The sequence below is a fragment of the Rhinoraja longicauda genome, chromosome 4 (assembly GCF_053455715.1).
Source record: "Rhinoraja longicauda isolate Sanriku21f chromosome 4, sRhiLon1.1, whole genome shotgun sequence".
NCBI lineage: Eukaryota > Metazoa > Chordata > Chondrichthyes > Rajiformes > Arhynchobatidae > Rhinoraja > Rhinoraja longicauda.
Window position 1 is genome coordinate 16754613 of NC_135956.1, and position 20611 is coordinate 16775223.

The following is a 20611-nucleotide window of genomic DNA, read 5'->3' on the forward strand; positions in this document are numbered from 1 at the left end:
TTGAGGCCTTTTTCATCTGACCCATAGTTGCGCTGTTGATGGCTCTGTTTCCGCCTACCGAGTCCTGCATTTAAAACATGCCTGGAATATTCACCAGACAGCAGCTGTGTGCGGTGGGGAGAGAGTTAACATTATGGGTCTTTCATCAGAGCAAAGAATTTGCTATTCCTAGCATTTTCTATCGTTTAAGATCTCTGGAATCTGCTTTTTTTGTTGTTTTCTCATTGCTAATATTTGCAATTCTATCTCTAAGTCTTGCTTACTGTCACAGTATAATTGTTTGTGGGGCTATTATATCATATCATCATATCATATATATACAGCCGGAAACAGGCCTTTTTCGGCCCTCCAAGTCCGTGCCGCCCAGCGATCCCCGTACATTAACACTATCCTACACCCACTAGGGACAATTTTTTACATTTACCCAGCCAATTAACCTACATACCCTGTACGTCTTTGGAGTGTGGAAGGAAACCGAAGATCTCGGAGAAAACCCACGCAGGTCACGGGGAGAACGTACAAACTCCTTACAGTGCAGCACCCGTAGTCAGGATCGAACCTGAGTCTCCGGCGCTGCATTCGCTGTAAAGCAGCAACTCTACCGCTGCGCTACCGTGCCTAACTATTAATATGGTTAGTTTCCTTCTGTTTAAAAATAAAGTTGTCTCAAGGATCCATATCTTAAAGCCTGATCCAAGAGGTTTTGAGCTGTATCCTACATGCAATGTTTGTATTTAATTCCAAAGTTCAGAACTTCAGCAGTTGAAACCCCAATTGTCAATTGTTTTTGTGAAGGTTTTCTTGGGCTAAAGGAAAAGTGACTAGAGATGGTGGCGCAGCGGTAGAGTTGTTGCCTTACAGCTCCAGAGACTCTGGTTCGATTCTGACTATGGGTGCTGTCTGTACGGAGTTTGTACGTTCTCCCCGTGACTTGTGTGGGTTTTCTCCGGGATCTCTGGTTTCCACGCACACTCCAAAGACGTACAGGTTTGTAGGTTAATTGGCTTCTGTAAAAAATGCCTCGTGTGTAGGATGCGAAAGTGGGATAACATAGAAACTAATGTGTGGGTGATTGTTGGTCGGTGCAGACTCGGTGGGCCTAAGGGCCTGTTTTCATGCTGTATCTCTAAACTAAACCAGGAATTGAGGTACCCTCGTAGACTCGACAATAATTAAAATTTATTGGGATTATAGATTATTTTGTTTGTTCTTGGGTAACTGCAACATTGACAGTACTATAATAAAAAATAAGTTTAATAGCACTGATACAATTTTGAGTCCCATATAATTCTGCTTGCTAATGTAAAGGAACTACCTTCCTCCCACACTCCAAAGACATACAGGTTTGTAGGTTAATTGGCTTGGTATAAACACAAGTTGTCCCATGTCTGTGTAGGATAGTGTAAGTGTGCGAGAATCGCTGGTCACCACGTACTCAGTGGGCAGAAGGGACCTGTTTCCGTGCTGTATCTAAACTAGACTGGTAACAGTTCAAAGTAACCTTTGTTTTTAAATAAGTAGGGCACTTTTAAAATAGCTGCTGAACTGAATAGAAGTGATGAGCAAACCAAATTCAGTGAGAGTTAGTGATAGAATTTTGGCTAACCTCAATAGTGTGGTGAGTGGTGGTGAAAGATCAGGCAGGGCTTTACTGCAATAGTCGTTTAGTTAAGAGATACAAAGCGGAAACAGGCCCTTCAGCCCCGCCGAGTCCACGCTGACCAGCAATCCCTGCACATTAACACTATCCCACACACACTAGAGACAATTTACAATTATACCAAGCCAATTAAACTACAAACCTGTACGTCTATGGGATGTGGGTTTTAGATTTTTTTTAGATTTAGAAATACAGCGCGGAAACAGGACCTTCGGCCCACCAAGTCCGCGCCGCCCAGCGATCCCCGCACATTAACACTATCCTACACACACTAGGGACAATTTTTACATTTCACCCAGTCAAATAACCTACAAACCTGTACGTCTTTGGAATGTGGGAGGAAACCGAAGATCTCGGAGAAAACCCATGCAGGTCACGGGGAGAACGTACAAACTCCGTACAGACGGCACCCGTAGTCAGGATCGAACCTGAGTCTCATTCGCTGTAAGGCAGCAACTATACCGCTGCACCACCGTGCCGCCTGTGCGGTCATAGGGAGAATGTGCAAACTCTGCACCCAAGGTCAGGATTGAACCCGGGTCTCTGGCGCTGTGAGGCAACAGGTCTACCTGCTGCACTGCTGTTCTGCATCGAACGAGAAAAGATAAAGTATTGAATTTTATACAGTGACTGGAGAAAGACCTATACTCGTGTTTACTGTATTTATTTTGAATAGCATAACTTGGAATCAAGACTTGGTTAAGAATTTTGTTAGCGAGTGACCCAAAATGATGGTTTGGTAATCTGGCATGGGTGTGGTCAGAAGATTTGTCACGTGCCGTAATGAGACCACAGATGGGAATCGTTAGGTTCAGATTTGTGGTTGCCAGGGAAAAGAATGGCTTTGAGGAATTTGTGGTCAGCTTTGATTGTGCTCCATAGTTGGTGATTTTTGCTCGTCCATTACTGATCTGGTGGGAACAAGGAAACAAACTGCAGATAAAATGTATAGGAAGGAACTACAGATGCCAGTTTAAACCGAAGATAGACACAAAATGGTGGAGTAACTCAGCGGGTCAGGCAACATCTCTGGAGAAAAGGAATAGGTGACGTTTTGGGTCGAGGCCCTTCTTCAGACTGAGAGTGGCAGAAAGGTAAACGAGGGATATAGACGGTGATATAGAGAGAGAGATATATAACAAATGAATGAAAGATATGCAAAAAAGTAATGATGATAAAGTGAAAAATGACCTGTTCCCTTTACCATTGTTACTTTTTTGCATATCTTTCATTCGTTTCTTCTACTTCTCCCTACATCATCGTCTATATCTCTTTTTTCCCTGATTCTCAGTCTGAAGAAGGGTCTCGGCCTGAAACGTCATCTATTCCTTTTCTCCAGAGATGCTGCCTGACCCGCTGAGTTACTCCAGTTTTTTGTGTCGTGTCTTCGAAACAAACTGCAGATGCTGGTTTGCGCAAAGAGCTGAAGTAATAGTGGGGAGCTGGGGATCCTTCTCCGAACACTGCCCCGAGCCACTGGTGTAGATGAACATGGGCCGCGCGAGTCTCTGAGTTTGCTCATGGTGCCGAGCATCAATTCTGATTTGGTCATAAGGAATAGGAGTAGAATTAGGCCATTCGGCCCATCAAGTCTATTCGGCCACTCAATCATGGCTGATCTAACCCCATTCCAAAATGGCGGCGCTGCCATAGCAGCTGCGGCTTACCTGCGGTCCATTTGTCTTAGTGTTTTTGTTGTTTTTTTGTCTTAATTGTAGTTGTGATGTCGTGTTTTTGTGTTTGTGTACTATGTGGGGGGGAGGGGGGGAACTGTAAAATTGTAAATATGTGTCCCTTCCGAACGGAGACCCGACCTTTGTTTTCTGGGTGTTGTCTCCGTTCCTGCTGCGGCCTACCATCGGCCCAACTCCTGGAGCTGGCGGCCTCCAGGGCTCCGGTTCGCTGAGCCCGCGGACCGGACTTACCATCAGCGGAGCCGGCCGTCCTCGGGGGCTGCGGGAGCGGCTGCGACTCGCCTTAGGCTCGGGCTGCGTGGATGCCGACATCGGGAGCTCCGGCAGCGGCAGCGTGTTCGCCCGCCCCAGATCGCGGGGCTTGGGTCGCGGACATTTCACCGTCCGGCGCGGCCTAAGATATGCCGCGGGATATTTCTCTGCTGGGCGGGGGCTTCAATGTCGGGAGCCACGACCGCCCCGACGTGCAGCAACAGCAGCAGCGTGTTCGCCCGCCCCGGATCGGACTTATCATCAGCGGAGCCGGCCGTCTAAGGAGGCTGCGGGAGCGGCTGGGACTCGCCTTAGGCTCGGCCCGCTGCGGACCGTCCGGCGCGGCCTTCAACCACAACAACCTGACTGCGGGAGAAGACAGCAGGAGAAGGGAAAAGACATTGTGGCCTTCCATCACAGTGAGGAGAGGACTGGAGGAGACTGGATGTTTCTTTGATGGATGTTTCTTTTTTTGTGTGTTTTTGGGGTTGTGTAATTTTAATGCCTATTTAATGCTTTTATTGTTGGACTGTGGGTGACTGAATTTCGTCCAATATTGGATGACAAATAAAGCTATCTTGAATCTTGAATTCTCCTGCTTCATCTCCATAACCTCTGACACCTGTACTAATCAAGAATCTATCTATCTCTGTCCTTGATTTTAGTTTAGAGATACACCATGGAAACAGGCCCTTCGGCCCACTGAGTTTGTACCGACCAACGATCACCTGTGAACTTGTTCTATATTATCCCAGTTTTGCATCCTACAAACTGGGGGAAATTTACTGAGGCCAAATTAACCTACAAACTTGCAAGTCTTTGAAATGGGACAGGAAACCGGAGCACTCCGGGAGGGAAACCCACACGGTCACAGGGAGAACTTACAAACTCCGTACAGAAAGCATCCGTAGTCAGGATCGAACTTGAGTCTCTGACACTAAGGTGGGAAATCCTCCGCTGGGCTGCTGTGGCAGGGTTGGGTACATGATTCTCTTTTTTTTCTGGTGGCAGCATTGAAGATTTCCATCTACCACTTTGTAGGAAACATGGAAATGCATTTGAAAGCTTAAAAAAAAAACATGTTCAAGAGTTTTGAGCAAATAAAATTGGTGGAGTTTGGATTACTTTCTGTGCTTTGTGAAGTGCTTTGCTACATGAAAGTGCTATGTAGATCACATTGATTTGACTGGCCATTTTGCACTATTTTGATTTCTCCCTTGCAATTTAAATAGGTCAGCAGGAAGTTGCTTGCCCTCCCCTCAATGTTCTATAAAAGATCAGTTTAATTGAGTTTATTATTGTCATGTGTATGGAGATACAGTGATGAGCTTGTTCTGCATGCAATGAAATCATACGGCGCATGAGTACAATAGACCCTCATCTGGAACAGCACGCAGAGGGTGCCACATTCCAGCGCCATCTTGCAACTGCCAACTCTGATAAGTTTGATTTGAAGTATACATGGATGGTGCATTGGGGCAGCCTAGTCGAGCTGCAACCTCACAGTACCAGGGCTCAAAACTCGGCTTGGAGTTGGCAAATTATACCTGTGTTTCCTCTCTGCACAAAAAAAGGTGGACACAAAATGCTGGAGCAACTCAGCGGGACAGGCAGCATCTCTGGAGAGAAGGAATGGGTGACGTTTCGGGTCGAGACCCTTCTTCGGCCTGAAGGGTCTCGACCCGAAACGTCACCCATTCCTTCTCTCCAGAGATGCTGCCTGTCCCGCTGAGTTACTCCAGCATTTTGTGCCTATCTTCGGTTTAAACCAGCATCTGCAGTTCCTTTCTACATAAAAGAAAGGTAGGTTGGTCGGTTAATTGGCAACTAAGTTTTCCCAAGCGTGTAGGTGAGTGGTGGAATCAAGGGAATTGTTGCATTCGGCATGGAGTCAGTGGGCTGGAAGGTATGTTTCTGTGCTATACTTATCTGTGACTGTATAATGTTCATTCTTTTCCAATCTACCAGTTGTAAATGTGAATATTGGCTGTGAATCAAAGTGCTCTACTCCGATGTACCACTTTTTCTACTCGTCAACCTCCCAGGGCATTCATCCCTGTGTTTCTCAGTTAGTCAGAGGAACCCACAGCCATGTCAAGTGCAAGATGTGGAGGACCATTGTTTCTTTGTCAAACAATGTCAAAACACTTCAAATTTCTGAGCATTTATTTAACCATTATTTAATGTGTATTTTGATAGTTTGCATTCTTCTTCTTTCGTGTCCATCTTCTCTATTTCAAATGTTACATCACTGTCATCGTCCGTCCTGAAAAGGTCGCAAGCTTCCAGTGGGAGCCGACACTTGTACAATAGATGATGGTGGCAGCAGAATTAGCTCAGGACATTTCCAGTTTCCAGCCCTGCAATGTGACCCTTCTGCTATGGGGCCGTGGTTTGCATTGATTTTGAAAATTAAATGTGTCTGTACACTGTGCACAGCTCTTCATGTACAGTCTTTCCGCTGACTGGTTAGCAAGCAGCAAATAGCACTTCGCTGTACCTCGGTCGGTACAAGTGACAATAAACGAAACTAAATTTTTATGTGTACATGCGTACACTCGTGTACACACGTACACACATGTGTACACACGTACACACATGTGTACACACGTACATTAAGAGATCAACACTGATATAGTTCTATCAGTTTTTTATGATATATATGTAACATATATAATATAATGTAAAAATATATGTACATTATATTAATGTAATATAATGTACATATAGGTTTTATCAAATGTATGTACATATAGGTTTTAGATATATATATGCTGGATTTATTTATATATATATATACACGTGTGTGTTTACAGTGCCCTCCATAATGTTTGGGGCAAAGATCCATCATTTATTTATTTGCCTCTGTATTCCACAATTTGAGATTTGTAATAGAAAAAAAATTCATGTGGTTAATGTGCACATTGTTAACTTTTTAAAAAAGGCCATTTTTATACATCTTGGTTTCACCATGTAGAAATTACAGCAGTGTTTATACATAGTCTCCCATTTCAGGGCACCACAATGTTTGGGACACAGCAATGTCTTATAAATGAAAGTACTCATGTTTAGTATTTTGTTGCATATCCTTTGCATGCAATGACTGCTTGAAGTCTGCGATTCATGGACATCACCAGTTGCTGGGTGTCGTCTCTGGTGATGCTCTGCCAGGCCTGTATTGCAGCCATCTTTAGTTTATGCTTGTTTTGGGGGCTAATCCCCTTCAGTTTTCTCTTCAGCATATAAAAGGCATGCTCAATTGGGTTCAGATCAGGTGATTGACTTGGCCACTGAAGAATTGACTTTTTTTTAAGCTTTGAAAAACTCCTTTGTTGCTTTAGCAGTATGTTTGGGATCATTGTCTTGCTGTAGAATGAACCACCGGCCAATGAGCTTTGAGGCATTTGTTTGAACTTGAGCAGATAGGATGTGTCTATACACTTCAGAATTCATTATGCTACTACCATCAGCAGTTGTATCATCAATGAAGATAAGTGAGCCAGTACCTTCAACAGCCATACATGCCCAGACCATAAGACCCCCACTACCGTGTTTCACAGATGAGTGGTATGCTTTGGATCTTGGGCAGTTCCTTCTCTCCTCCATACTTTGCTCTTGCTATCACTCTGATATAAGTTAATCTTCGTCTCATCTGTCCACAAGACCTTTTTCCAGAACTGCAGTTGCTCTTTTAAGTACTTCTTGGCAAACTGTAACCTGGCCATTTATTTTTGCGGCTAACCAGTGGTTTGCATCTTGCAGTGTAGCCTCTGTATTTCTGTTTATGAAGTCTTCTGTGGACGGTGGTCATCATTGACAAATCCACACCTGACTCCTGAAGAGTGTTTCTGATCTGTCGGACAGGTGTTTGGGGATTTTTCTTTATTTTAGAGAGAATTCTCCTGTCATCAGCTGTGGAGGTCTTCCTTGGCCAGCCAGTCCCTTTGCGAATAGTAAGCTCACCAGTGCTCCCATTCTTCTTAATGATGTTCCAAACAGTTGATTTTGGTAAGCTTAATGTTTGGCTGATGTCTCTTAACAGTTTTATTCTTGTTTCTCAGTCTCATAATGGCTACTTTGACTTTCATTGGCACAACTTTGGTCATCGTGAAATGGGGGGGAACGACTATGTATAAACACAGCTGTAATTTCTACATGGTGAAACCAAAATGTATAAAAATGGCCTTTAATAAAATCTGACAATGTGCTCATTAACCACATGTGATTTTATTTTTCAATTACAAATCTCAAATTGTGGAGTACAGAGGCAAATAAATAAATGATGGGTCTTAGTCCCAAGCATTATGGAGGGCACTGTATATATGTGTGTGTGTGTGTGTGTGTGTGTATATATATACATGGAGGGAGAACTATGTCGGTGTTAATCTTTTAATATGGCAACGTGGTGTAAATCTGTAGACATTTTTGTATATTCTTTATTTTGTGGCGAGGAGAAGCTAATTATAACTTGTATTCTCTTTTGCCCAGCAGAGAGAAACTGGTGAAAGGATGACGACTTCGTTTGTTCCTATACCAATCCCCGTGGGGACTTCCTCCTCTGGGACAGCTGCAAACAGAAGTCGGAGGAGTTCTTCCCTTCAGTCTTTGGACAGTGCGTCCACCAGTTCAAACTCGTCGAAAGGTCAAGTGGGCAGTTTACATTCTGGCGCGTTTAGAAAGACTGTTACGTCCGAGCACCTTGCTTCCACAAACTTGCTCAATAACAACAGTCCCTTGTTGAGAACTAAGCTCAATGGTACAAACCCAACAATTGAATACACCTCCAGACCTGTGGAGTCTGAGAAAGAGATTGACTCAACAAGTTGGGATGAGAGACCACCCACGCCTACCATGTTGGGATATGAAGTTATGGAAGAAAGAGCAAAATTCACAGTAAGATTCATTTAACAATTAAATCTGTGGCTGACATGAAAAATTGATAATGCCGTGGATTGGAAATGTGGTTGTCTAAGGCTATTGTAAACTGTAAATCTGATGGATGGAGTGATGGCAGATGGAATTTAATCCCAACAAGTACAAGAAAAATATATTGGGATACTGCAAAATGTACGGTACAAAGGAATGTTGATGAACAGAGAGAACATGGTTTCATTGCACCATGATAGTGGCAACACGGGAAGATATGATGGTGTAGAAGGCAAATAATATGTGTGGACATTGTATATAAAAGTTGGGATGGTTAGTTTAGCGATACAGCGTGGAAACAGGCCTTTCGGCTCACCGAGTCTGCACCGATCAGCGACCCCCGCACATTAACACTATCCCACATGCACACTGGGGACAATTTTACATTTATACCAAGCCAATTAGCCTACAAACCTGCAAGTCTTTGGAGTGTGGGAGGAAACCGAAGATCTCGGAGAACGTACAAGCTCTGTACAGGTGGCATCGGTGGTCAGGATGGTACCCGGGTCTCTAGCGCTGGAAGGCAGCAACTCTACCGCTGCACCACCGTGCCGCCCTGTTAGATGGAAACTTGGTAAAACATTGATTAAACAGCATCTGGACAGAAGAATGTGATTGCATTAGAGAGAGTGCAGAGGAGGTTCACCAGATGTTGTCTGGATTTGAGAACTTTAGTTATGGGAAGAATTGGACGGGCTAAGTTTGTAATAAACTGGAGGTGAGAAAGGGCCAGAACAAATCAGGGTTGGCACCAGATGACCTCGGGAAGGGTGGAGCCCATAATGGCCCATTGTTGGCTGGGGACGGTGTGGTAACAAGAGATACATGGATGTGAACAATGGAACTGGTAGGACGAGTAGGGTGGGAGGGAGGGGAATGCTGGAGTTACTTAAAATTAGATAAATCACTGTTCATACCGTTGGGTTGTAAACTGCCCAAGCAAAATATGCCAAACTTATGTTGTAGTCTGTGGCCTATTAGAAAAAACAGGCAGACAACCGAATTCGTTTAACCTCTTTATTCTACTCACCCAGGTGGGAGAGAGTCTAGAAACCGAAGCGTTTAGAAACGCTTAGGAAGCTAGTGTAGTCTCTCTTCCCGAATGCTAACAATTACACATATTTATACCCGAAATACATGTGTCAGTACATTTCCTGTTGCTACCTTATATGGCAAGTTTTACAATGTCCTATAAATCTTTGTGTCTTTCGGGACCTCCGTGTCCGTTGTGTCCATCGTGACCTCTTCTTTCTTGGGAACAGAGGGCAGTCCATATGGCAAGTTGTTCTTCTTAACACTTCAAAGGATGGCTAACCATCAAAGCCTTAAAGCCAGTTGCCCATATCAAAGGATACCCTTAGCCATAAACAGGATGTCCTGGCAACATAATCGAGCTGGAGCTTTTACACCTTTTTAACACCCCTGCAATAAAACCCACATGGCTACGCTGAATTTGAGCCCTTACACTTAGTCATACAGTGTGGAAACAGGCCCTTCGGCCCAACCTACCCACGCCGACCAGCATGTCCCATCTGCACTGGTCCCACTTGCCTGCATTCAGTCCATACCCCTCTAGACCTGTCCTGTCCAAGTACCTGTCTAATTGCTGTTTAAACGTTGGGGTCGTCCTTGCCTCAACTGCCTCCTCCAGCAGCTCGTTCCATCCATCCACCACTGTGAAAAAGGTACCCCTCAGTTTCTTAAATCTTTTCCCCTTTCACCTTAAACCTATGTCCTCTGGTTCTTTGGGCAAGAGACTCTGTGCATCTACCCGATCTATTCCTCTCATGATTTTATGCACCTCTATATGATCCTCCTGCACTCTGGGGAATAAGAGTCCCAACCTACTCAACCTCTCTCTATAGTTCAGGCCCTCAAATCCTGGCAACTCGTTAGGGTAATTAGCTTTTTCAGATCCTGGTTGGAGTGCATATTTTGGTGTGTTCTTGTAACTTCTTGCTTACAAAACCTGCTTGCTTTGTTTGTCATTGGTTGGCTCACGTTTCTAAGCATGGCTCTGCTTTCCTCGTGGTTGGTATAGAATGTGCAGCATCCCTCCAAGGCTTCCCACCCACTTTTGACCTCTGCGGAGGTGTGACGAGAAAGCATTAACAAAAGAAATGCAGCTGACATTAGCTGCTGGACCATTGTTCTGTTTACATGTATTTCAAGAAATCCTTGTGGTTTCTTTCTTGCTAGCTTGCATTTTCATTTTTGCTCATGGTTTGATTTGTAAACCGATGGAGTTTTCACCTCGCCCACAGCCAACAATGGCCAGTTTCCTTTATCAGTACTTTTTTTGCATTTCTTTCATTCATTTGTTCTATATCTCTCTAGAATAGTAATTGTATATACAATAATAATTGTATATTAATGATTTGGACAAGGGGATTGAACGTTTTGTGGCAAAGTATGGAGTTTGTACGTTCTCCCCGTGACCTGCATGGGTTTTCTCCGAGATCTTCGGTTTCCTCCCACACTCCAACGACGTACAGGTATGTAGGTTAATTGACTGGGTAAATGTTTTTAAAAAATTGTCCCTAGTGTATGTAGGATAGTGTTAATGTGCAGGGATCGCTGGGCGGCGCGGACTCGGTGGGCCGAAGGGCCTGTTTCCGCGCTGTATCTCTAAATCTAAATCAAAAAAGTTTGTGGATGATACAAAAATAGGTGGAGGGGCAGGTAGTGTAGAGAAAGCAGGGAAAGCAAAAGTCAGAGGTACAAAGGGACTTTGGAGTGCTGGTGCAGGATTCCTTTATATTATTGGCCAGCTTACCCTCGTACCTCATCTTTTCTCCCCGTATTGCCTTTTTAGTTATCTTCTGTTGCTGTTTAAAAGAGTCCCAATCCTCTGGCTTCAGTGGGTCAGGCAGCACATGTGGAGGGAACGGACAACAGACGTTCTTCAGCACCAGAGTATGTTGCCTGGTGCGTTTGTTGTTGAAATAATTTCTGAAGCATAGCTTTGATTTGATTCCATAAGTTTGAAAATGTCAGTAGTGTCTAAGGTAATACAGATGTGTGTTTTAGTCCTCTGCACCATGACTGACAGTAAATTAGCTGCGCTCTCAATCCACTGTGTCAAGCATTTACTCTCTCAACATGGTTGGCAATTTAAGCAGTAAAATATACAAGCATGCACTCAGCCAGGACTATTGCATCGAGAAAATCTGACATGCTGACTGAAAAACATAGACACATGTATTTGTGAAGAAAGAAATCTTATTCAAACAGCCCTTGACAATTGGATCTTTAACTTCAGTAATACATATCATCTTGCTTTAATGTCAAACAGGCCCTTCGGCCCACCGAGTCCAAGCCGACCATTTGTTGACGCTACTTCTATGCTATCCCACTTTCCGATCCGTTCCCTACACACTAGGGGCTAATTAGCCTACAAACCTGCCTGTCTTTGGGATGCGGGAGGAAACATGAGCACTGGGAGGTAACCCTCATGGTCTTGGAGAACATACAAACTCCATGTCAAACTCAAAACCTATTTAATATGGATGCATTTTTCATTTTGTTTGTAAGGCTTTCCCAAATTGTACATTTCAGTTACCACTCTTTAGACTTTAGAGACAAGGCATGGAAACAGGCCCTTTGGCCCATCGAGTCCGCGTCGACCAGCGATCGACCACTAACACTGTCCTATACATTAGGACCAATTTTTTTTACACAACTTATTGAAGCCAATTAACCTAGGAACCTGTACAGCCATGGAGTGTGGGAGGAAACCAGAGCACCCAGAAAACAACTCACCCAGTCACGGGGAGAACGTGCAAACTCTGTACAAACAGTACCCGAGGTCAGGATCGAACCCAGGTCTCTCGCAGTGTAAGGCAGCAACTCTACCACTGCACCACCGTGCCGCCCTCTTGATAACAGGGAGATGACCTGATTTATATGCAAGTTGTGTATAGATTTTATCTGAATGCATTTAACACATTCTCCCTCGTACACACCCATAGCTATATGGTGTTGCTGGTCAATCTGAGGAAAGTTGAAATTGCCTGCCATTGAAGCCACGTTATTCTTGCAGCAATCCGTGCTCTCCTCACATATTCACCCTAACCTGCTTTACAGCCGAGCCAGTCATGGTTGAGAATTGACCATTAATGGGTGCTCTGGGAAGTAACATTTAAATTTGTCTTTTGCAGCAGCAATTTAGCAGGTACAAATGGACAGTCTATGGAAGGTAGAGAAAATGACACACGAGGAAATGTGTGAGATAGAGTTTAAAGAAAAGTTAAATATCTTTTGTAAAAATTGTGAAGAAGAGCAAAGGGGCTTTATGTGTGGAGACAGGTTCCATCCTGGCTATGAGTGCTGTCTGTATGGAGTTTGCAAGTTCTCCCTGCTTGGGTTTTCTTCGGATGCTCCGGTTTCCTCCCACACTCCAAAGACGTGCAGGTTTTTAGGCTAATAGGCTTGGTATAATTGTAAATTGTCTCCAGTCCGTGGGATAGTGTCAGTGAACGGTGCGATCGCAGGTTGGCGCGGACTCGCTGGGACGAAGGGCCCGTTTCCGCACTGCTAGTCTAAAATTGAATGCAAAAACAATAAGCTCTTCTGATTTCTTCTAATCAAACTTCAAGTTGCAGTTTGATACTTGGAGAATCGCGCAATGGTAAAGATGAAGAGTATAGGAAGGAACTGCAGATGCTGGTTTAAACTGAAGATAGACACAAAATGCTGGAGTAACTCAGCATCTCTGGAGAGAAGGAATGGGTGATGTTTCCGAACAAGTCCCTTCTTCGCCCTAACTGGTCTGAAGAAAGGTCTCGACCCGAAACGTCACCCATTCCTTCTCTCTAGAGATGCTGCCTGTCCTGCTGAGTTACTCCAGCATTTGGTGTCTGAGATGAAAAGTGGTGTACAAGCTCATTAAATTGTCGGCAAATGATTAAGAGTTAAACAGAGAGACGTGTTTAAAAAGTTATTCAAAAATTGCTGGAGTAACTCAGCAGGTCAGGCAGCATCTCGGGAGAGAAGGAATGGGTGACGTTTCGGGTCGAGACCCTTCTTCAGACTTAAAAAGTTAGGGTCCTATGTTTCCCTAGAGCTTGTGATATTTTTAGATGGGTACGAAAATTTGCCGCAAAGAGTAATTGAAGAAGACTAATGGGAATTGATACTTGCACGAAAAGGGAAGTGTTCCACTGAATGAACTGTAAAATGGAATTGGATGAGAGCCAGCACAGACTTGAGCATGCCAGGTGCTGTGTTTATTTTCAATAATTCTGCATTAGTTCTGGTGTGATTTTAATTTAGAGATACAGCACGAAAACAGGCCCTATGGCCCACCGAGTCCGTGCTGACCAGCGATCTCCACACACTAACACCATCCTACACACTAGGAACAATTTAAAATTATACCATGCCAATTAGCCTACAGATCTGTATGTCTTTGGAGTGTGAGAGGCAACCGAAGATCTCGGATAAAACCCACGCAGGTCACACGGAGAACGTACAGACTCCGTACGAAAGTACAACCCAGGGCTCTGGCGCTGTGAGGCAGCAACTCTACCACCGTGCCACCCCTCCCTTCAGAACACAATTTTTAAGAGATATTGACATATTTTAAATGGTTAAAATACTCAGTGGTGTCGTTGCAAATGTATCCTGTTATGAACATATTTTTGGGTTGTGACTGAAGTTTTTGTATGTAAACTTTAACTTTACAAGGAGCCAAGAATGAAAGTCAAGACCGCAAATCTGTTCAAAGCAGCTTGAGAAACGCTTGGGTGACGTCGGTGTTTATCTGTTGTGTATCAGGGTGTTTATGTGGGCCTCAGAGGGTTTAGCATGTCCACAAGGATTCTCTAAGCTGATGTGCTATAGTATGATAGGATGAATCTCAGCCTGCCATGGCAACTGCTCTGCCCTTGACAGCCATAACCTACAGAGTGTGAACGCAGGCCTGTCCATCGCAGGCACGCCACCTCTTTCCATCCAGTCCATCTTATAGAAACAGAAAATGGGTTGAGAAAATGGAAAGGTGACATTTCGGGTGGGAACTCTTCTTTGCTGTGCTCATAGCTCCTGGAAACATTAAGTACACGTCCACCACAGATTTTCTGGCAACTGGCAGTCCGGCATGTGGAAAATAGGTGCAGGAGTAGGCCATTCGGCCCTTTGAGCCAGCACCACCATTCAATATGATTATGGCTGATCATCCAGAATCAGTACCCTGGTCCTGCTTTCTCCCCATATCCCTCGATTCTGTTAGTCTAAAGAACTATATCTAACACTCTCTTGAAAACATCCAGAGAATTGGCCTCCATTGCCTTCTGTGGCAGAGAACTCCACAGATTCACAACTCTCAGGGTAAAAATGTGGTTCTTCATCTCAGTCCTAAATGGCATACCTCTTATCCTTAAACTGTGATCCCTGGTTTTGGACTCCCCCAACATCGGGAACATTTTTCCTGCATCTAGCTTGTCCAAACCCTTAAGAATTTTATATGTTGCTGCCTTACAGCACTTGCAGCGCCGGAGATCCGGGTTCAATCCTGACTATGGGTGCTGTCTGTACGGAGTTTGTACGTTCTCCCTGTGACCTGCGTGGGTTTTCTCCGAGATCTTCGGTTTCCTCCCACACTCCAAAGACGTACAGGTTTGTAGGTTAATTGGCTTGGTATAAATGTAAAAATTGTCCATAGTGTGTGTAGGATAGTGTTAATATGCGGGGATCGCTGGTCGGCGAGGACCCGGTGGGCCGAAGGGCCTGTTTCCGCGCTGTTTCTCTAAACTAAGCTCATCCTTCTAAATTCCAATTAATATAGGTCCAGTCGATTCATTCTTTCATCGTATGTCAGTCCCACCAACCCGGGAATTAACCTGGTGAACCTACGCTGCACTCCCTCAATAGCAAGAATGTCCTTCCTCACATTAGGAGACCAAAACTGCATACAATACTCCAGGTGTGGTCTCACCAGCCCTGTACAACTGCAGTAGGACCTCCTTGCTCCTTTACTCAAATCCCCTCGCTATGAAGGCCATTTGCTTTCTTCACTGCCTGCTGTACCTGCATGCTTACTTTCAGTGACTGATGTGCAAGGACACCCAGGTCTCGTTGCACCTCCCCTTTTCCTAATCTGACACCATTCAGATAATAATCTGACGCCTTGTTCTTGCCACCTAAATGGATAACCTCACATTTATCCACATTATACTGCATCTGCCCACTCACCCAACCTATCCAAGTCACCCTGGAGCCTCATAGCATCCTCCTCACAGCTCACACTGCCACCCAGCTTTGTGTCTTCCGCAAATATTGACTATGTTACATTTAATTCTTTCATCTAAATCGTTAATATATATTGTAAATAACTGGGGTCCCAGCACCGAGCCTTGCGGCACCTCACTAGTCACCGCCTGCCATTCTGAAAAGGACCCGTTAATTCTGAATCTTTGCTTCCTGTCTGCCAACCAGTTCTCTATCCATGTCAATACCCTATCCCAATACCATGTGCTCTAATTTTGCACACTAATAATCTCTTGTGTGGGACCTTGTCAAAGGCTTTTTGAAAGTCCAGATAAACCACATCCACTGGCTCTCCCATATTCATTCTACTTGTTACATCCTCAAATTCCAGAAGATTTGTCAAAGATTGACCGATACTGTCACTGTCACCATTATAAATTCACCTGTTTCTGACCGTAAGGGACCTACATTTGTCTTCATTAATCTTTTCCTCTTCATATATCTAAAGAAACTTTTACAGTCAGTTTTTATATTCCCACATGCTTTCTTTCATGCTCTATTTTCCCCCTCTTAATTAACCCCTTGAATTCTGGTGAATTCTAAATTTCTCCCAGTCCTCCGGTTTGCTGCTTACTCTGGCCAATTTATATTCCTTGGATTTAACACTGTCCCTAATTTCCCTCGTTAGCCACGGTTGAACCGCCTTCCCCGCTTTATTTTTACGCCGGACCGGCATGAAAAATGGTTGTGATTCATCCATGCGATCTTTAAATCTTTGCCATTGCATCTCCATCGTCAACCCTTGAAGTATCATTTGCCAGTCTATCCTAGCCAATTCCCGTCTCCTACCATCAAAGTCACCTTTCTTTAAGTTCAGGACCCTTGTCTCTGAATTAACTGTGTCACTCTCCATCTTAATGCAGAATTCCACCATACTATGGTCACTGTTGCCCATGTGGGTCTGCACAACAAGATCGCTAACTAACCCTTCCCCATTACACAATGCCCAGTTTAGGATGGCCTGCCCCCTAAACACCATCTCTGAAGGAGTGCCATGCACTCCTAACTCCACCTCATTTGGTTTTCCCATTAATGCACTTTAATATTCTCTTCCACTACAATCTTTCACCACTGCTTTTTTAGACTTGCATTTATTTTTATTACACTATTGTATGCTGTTTAACCCATGAACTTCAGGTGAACATGACATTTCATTGCTCTCATGTATATGACTTTAAACTAATCTAATCTAATGTGTTTTGTTTCCAAAAGCAAAACTCATTTGGTTTATAAATATTTTCCTTTCTCGATCTGTGGATTTGATTTTCAACTGTTCACATTGTCATGTCAACTGAAGTCCCCAGGTATCAAGGATATGTGAGAATGGAATAACGTAAGTAAATGGTAGAATTTTTAGCCCCTTGTGCCTGCTTTACAATTTACACAAGGTCATGGCCGTTCTTACTTCAGTGAAACTTTCCCTAAATCCCCATTATCCCTTAAATAGATTTTTAGTTGTAAAGAATTAACATGTTTTGAATGTACTCTGAATATTTGAAAGATTGGGACCATAGACTCGTGTCTGAAGAAGGGTCCCGACCTGAAACAGCACCCATCCTTTTTCTCCAGAGATACTGCCTGACCCGCCGAGTTATTCCAGCACTTTGTGTCTATCTCTGATATAATTCTGTATTTGGTACATGTTTTCAGGCTAAATAATTAATCCTTTCTGTGTCAGTCCACTGCAGTTGTGTGTGCGTGCAATGCTCCAAAACCTGTGTGCGCATTATTTTACATTGATCAAGCAGGGATCTCAGTCTCACTCTCAGTCCGAAGAAGGGTCTCGACACGAAACATCACCCATTCCGTCTCTCCAGAGCTGCTGCCTGTTCTGCTGAATTACTCCAGCATTTTGTGTCTATCTTTGGTGTAAACCAGCATCTGCAGTTCCTTCCTACACAGGGATCTAACTGTCCTGGTCATGTGGCGCTTCATCCGATTTCCTTCTGTAATGTGTGATGAGCTGCAATTTAATGTTGGAATGCTATCCTACAGAAACTTATGAGAAATTGTCTAGTGGTGTGTTTACAAGTTGATATTCTGTGCTTTTCTTAGTCGTGAACTGCAAGCATTTGGGGTTTACAGCGAACTGGATTATGCTTGCAAATTGGTTTCAATATCTAATTGTACAATTATTGACTTGAAAATAAAAATCAATGTTGACTAGATTTGATTTTTGCAATCACAGCTTCCATTGTAAATGACAAGTTCCCCGGGGTTTCTACTGGTTGAAGAAATTTCAGCTGGAGATGTCTTTCACGTTTGTGATTGCTTTTGTTCTTGGATTACTATTGCAGCGTTTAAGAAACATTTAGACAGCTCCAGGTGATAGGAGCAGAATTAGGCCATATAGCCCATCAAGTCTACTCAGCCATTCAATCATGGCTGATCTATCTCTCCCTCTTTAGAGGGATGTGGGCCAAATACAGGAAGGTGGGACTAGTGTAGATTTATTCACAAAATGCTGGAGTAACTCAGCGGGTCAGGCAGCATCTCAGGAGAGAAGGAATTGGTGACGTTTCGGGTCGAGACCCTTCTTCAGACTAGTGTAGATTGGTCGACTTGGGCAAGTTGGGCCAAAGGGCCTGTTTTCACTCTCTATGACTTGATTAGATGTCTTGGGTTCACTTTTGGAATAATCACTTGGATGTTCCCAGATGACTTCTGGCAACATAGAAAATAGATGCAGGAGGAGGCCATTCGGCCCTTTGAGCCAGCACCGCCATTCATTATGATCATGGCTGATTGTCCCCAATCAATAACCCGTGCCTGCCTTCTCCCCATATCCCTTGATTCCACTGGCCCCCAGAGCTCTATCTAACTCTCTCTTATTTTTTCTGCATCTAGCTTGTCCAGTCCTTTTATAATTTTATTTGTTTCTATAAGATCCCCTCTCATCCTTCCAAACTCCAGTGAATACAAGCCTAGTCTTTTCATTCTTTTCTCGTATGATAGTCCCGCCATCCCAGGGATCAATCTCGTGAACCTAAGCTGCACTGCCTCAATTACAAGGATGTCCTTCCTCAAATTAGGAGACCAAAACTGTACACAATACTCCAGATGTGGTCTTACCAGGGCCCGATACAACTGCAGAAGAACCTCTTTACTCCTATACTGAAATCCTCTTGTTATGAAGGCCAACATTCCATTAGCTTTCTTCACTGCCTGGCAAGAAGTTTGCTTTGTCAGAAAAAGCATGCAAGAGATGATTGGAAACTACTTTTACAATAGCATCCCGTTCCACTGTAAGGCTGCAGTGGAATGTACAAACCAAAAAAATTGTTCCTGATCTAATAGTGTTGCAATGGTGCAATACAGTGGCTGCATTTTTTCCAACCGGTACAAATTGGCAAAAGAAAACCTCATTGACCATCAATACAGGGCACCTTAAGGCTGTATACTCAGTCCCCCAATCCTTCTCACCAGAGATGCTGCCAGTCCCGCTGAGTTACTCCAGTATCTTGTGCCTATCCCCTGTTCTACTCTCTTTACTCACAACTGCACAGTCAGGAACAGCTGCGACGCCATCTTGGGTGGCGAATTTGTGGAATTTGCAGAGGAGGGTGCCTGGTTATTTAACTGCTTTACTTAGTTTAATTCAAGAGAGAAATCTTGGCTTCAATATTTTTCCGTAACAATCATTTGGACATGACTTAGTTTAGATACAGCACAGAAACGGGCCCTTCGGCCCACCGAGTCCGCACAGACCAACGATCCCCGTGCATTAAAACTACCCTACGCAATCTAGGGACAATGTTTTACATTTACAAGTTAATTAAACGACGAACCTGTATGTCTTTGGAGAGTGTGAGGAAACCAAAGATTTTGGAGAAACCCCACGCAGTCACAGGGAGAACGTGCAAACTCCATAGTCAGGATCGAACCCTGGTCTCTGGGGCTGTGAGGCAGTAGTTCTACCTCTGCACCGCAGTGCCGTTAGTGCTTGATCTATGTTTGTAAATGCTGCACGGGAGTTTACAATTTTATCACGTTTGTGTCGTCTTGCCATAGGTTTACAAGATACTTGTGAAAAATCATCTGGAAGAAAACTGGGTGGTTTTCAGGAGATACACAGATTTTTCACGACTAAATGATAAGGTAGGTAACACATTTTTACAATTGTTTTCTATTTGCTTGCAAAAAGTACAGAGATATTGTTAGTTCATATTTAATTTTATCAGAAACAATACTGCTGAGTAGGTGCAAGTACCCTATCTCCCAAATATACACTTCTATACAATTTTTCCCCCTCATCGTCATAGAGTGATACAGTGTGGAAACAGGCCCTTCGGCCCAACTTGCCCACACCGGCCAATATGTCCCAGCTACACCGGTCCCATCTGCCCATGTTTGACCCATATCCCTCTAAACCTGTCCTATCCATGTTCCTTGCCAACTGAATTGATGGCATGATCTCTGGCAAGCCTGTCAATGAGAGATCCTCAGTTTAGTTTATTGTCACGTGTACCGAAGTACAGTCAAAAATCTTTTGTTGCATGCTATACAGTTGGCAGAAAGACAATACATGATTACAATCGAGCTATTGGCAGCGTACAGATACGTGATAAGGGAACAAGGTTTAGTGCAAGGTAAAGCCAGGAACGTCTGATCAAAGATGGTACGAGGGTCACAAATGAGATAGATAGTAGTTCAGCACTGCTCTCTAGTTGTGTTTGGGCGATTCAGTTGCTTGATAACAGCTGGGAAGGAACTGTCCCCGCCAGTTCCCACAATTTAAAATGAAATCTTAGCTTAAAGGTTTTTTTAAAAATCTCACTAGCTGACATTGATATCTCTTAAGTGTACAGTC

General features: G+C 43.8%; 1 protein-coding gene across 2 annotated transcripts in view; it reads left to right on the forward strand.

Annotated features, from left to right (window-relative positions):
* snx16 (sorting nexin 16) overlaps window positions 1–20611 on the forward strand; it is a 33328-nt gene that overhangs the window by 1310 nt on the left and 11407 nt on the right. Inside the window, exons 2-3 of one of the 2 annotated variants that reach the window (XM_078397265.1) lie at window positions 8095–8499; window positions 19813–19899. In XM_078397265.1, the coding sequence (XP_078253391.1) occupies window positions 8095–8499; window positions 19813–19899 (492 nt within the window). The remainder of the gene's footprint in view (window positions 1–8094; window positions 8500–19812; window positions 19900–20611) is intronic. The other variant, XM_078397266.1, reaches the window with a different exon arrangement.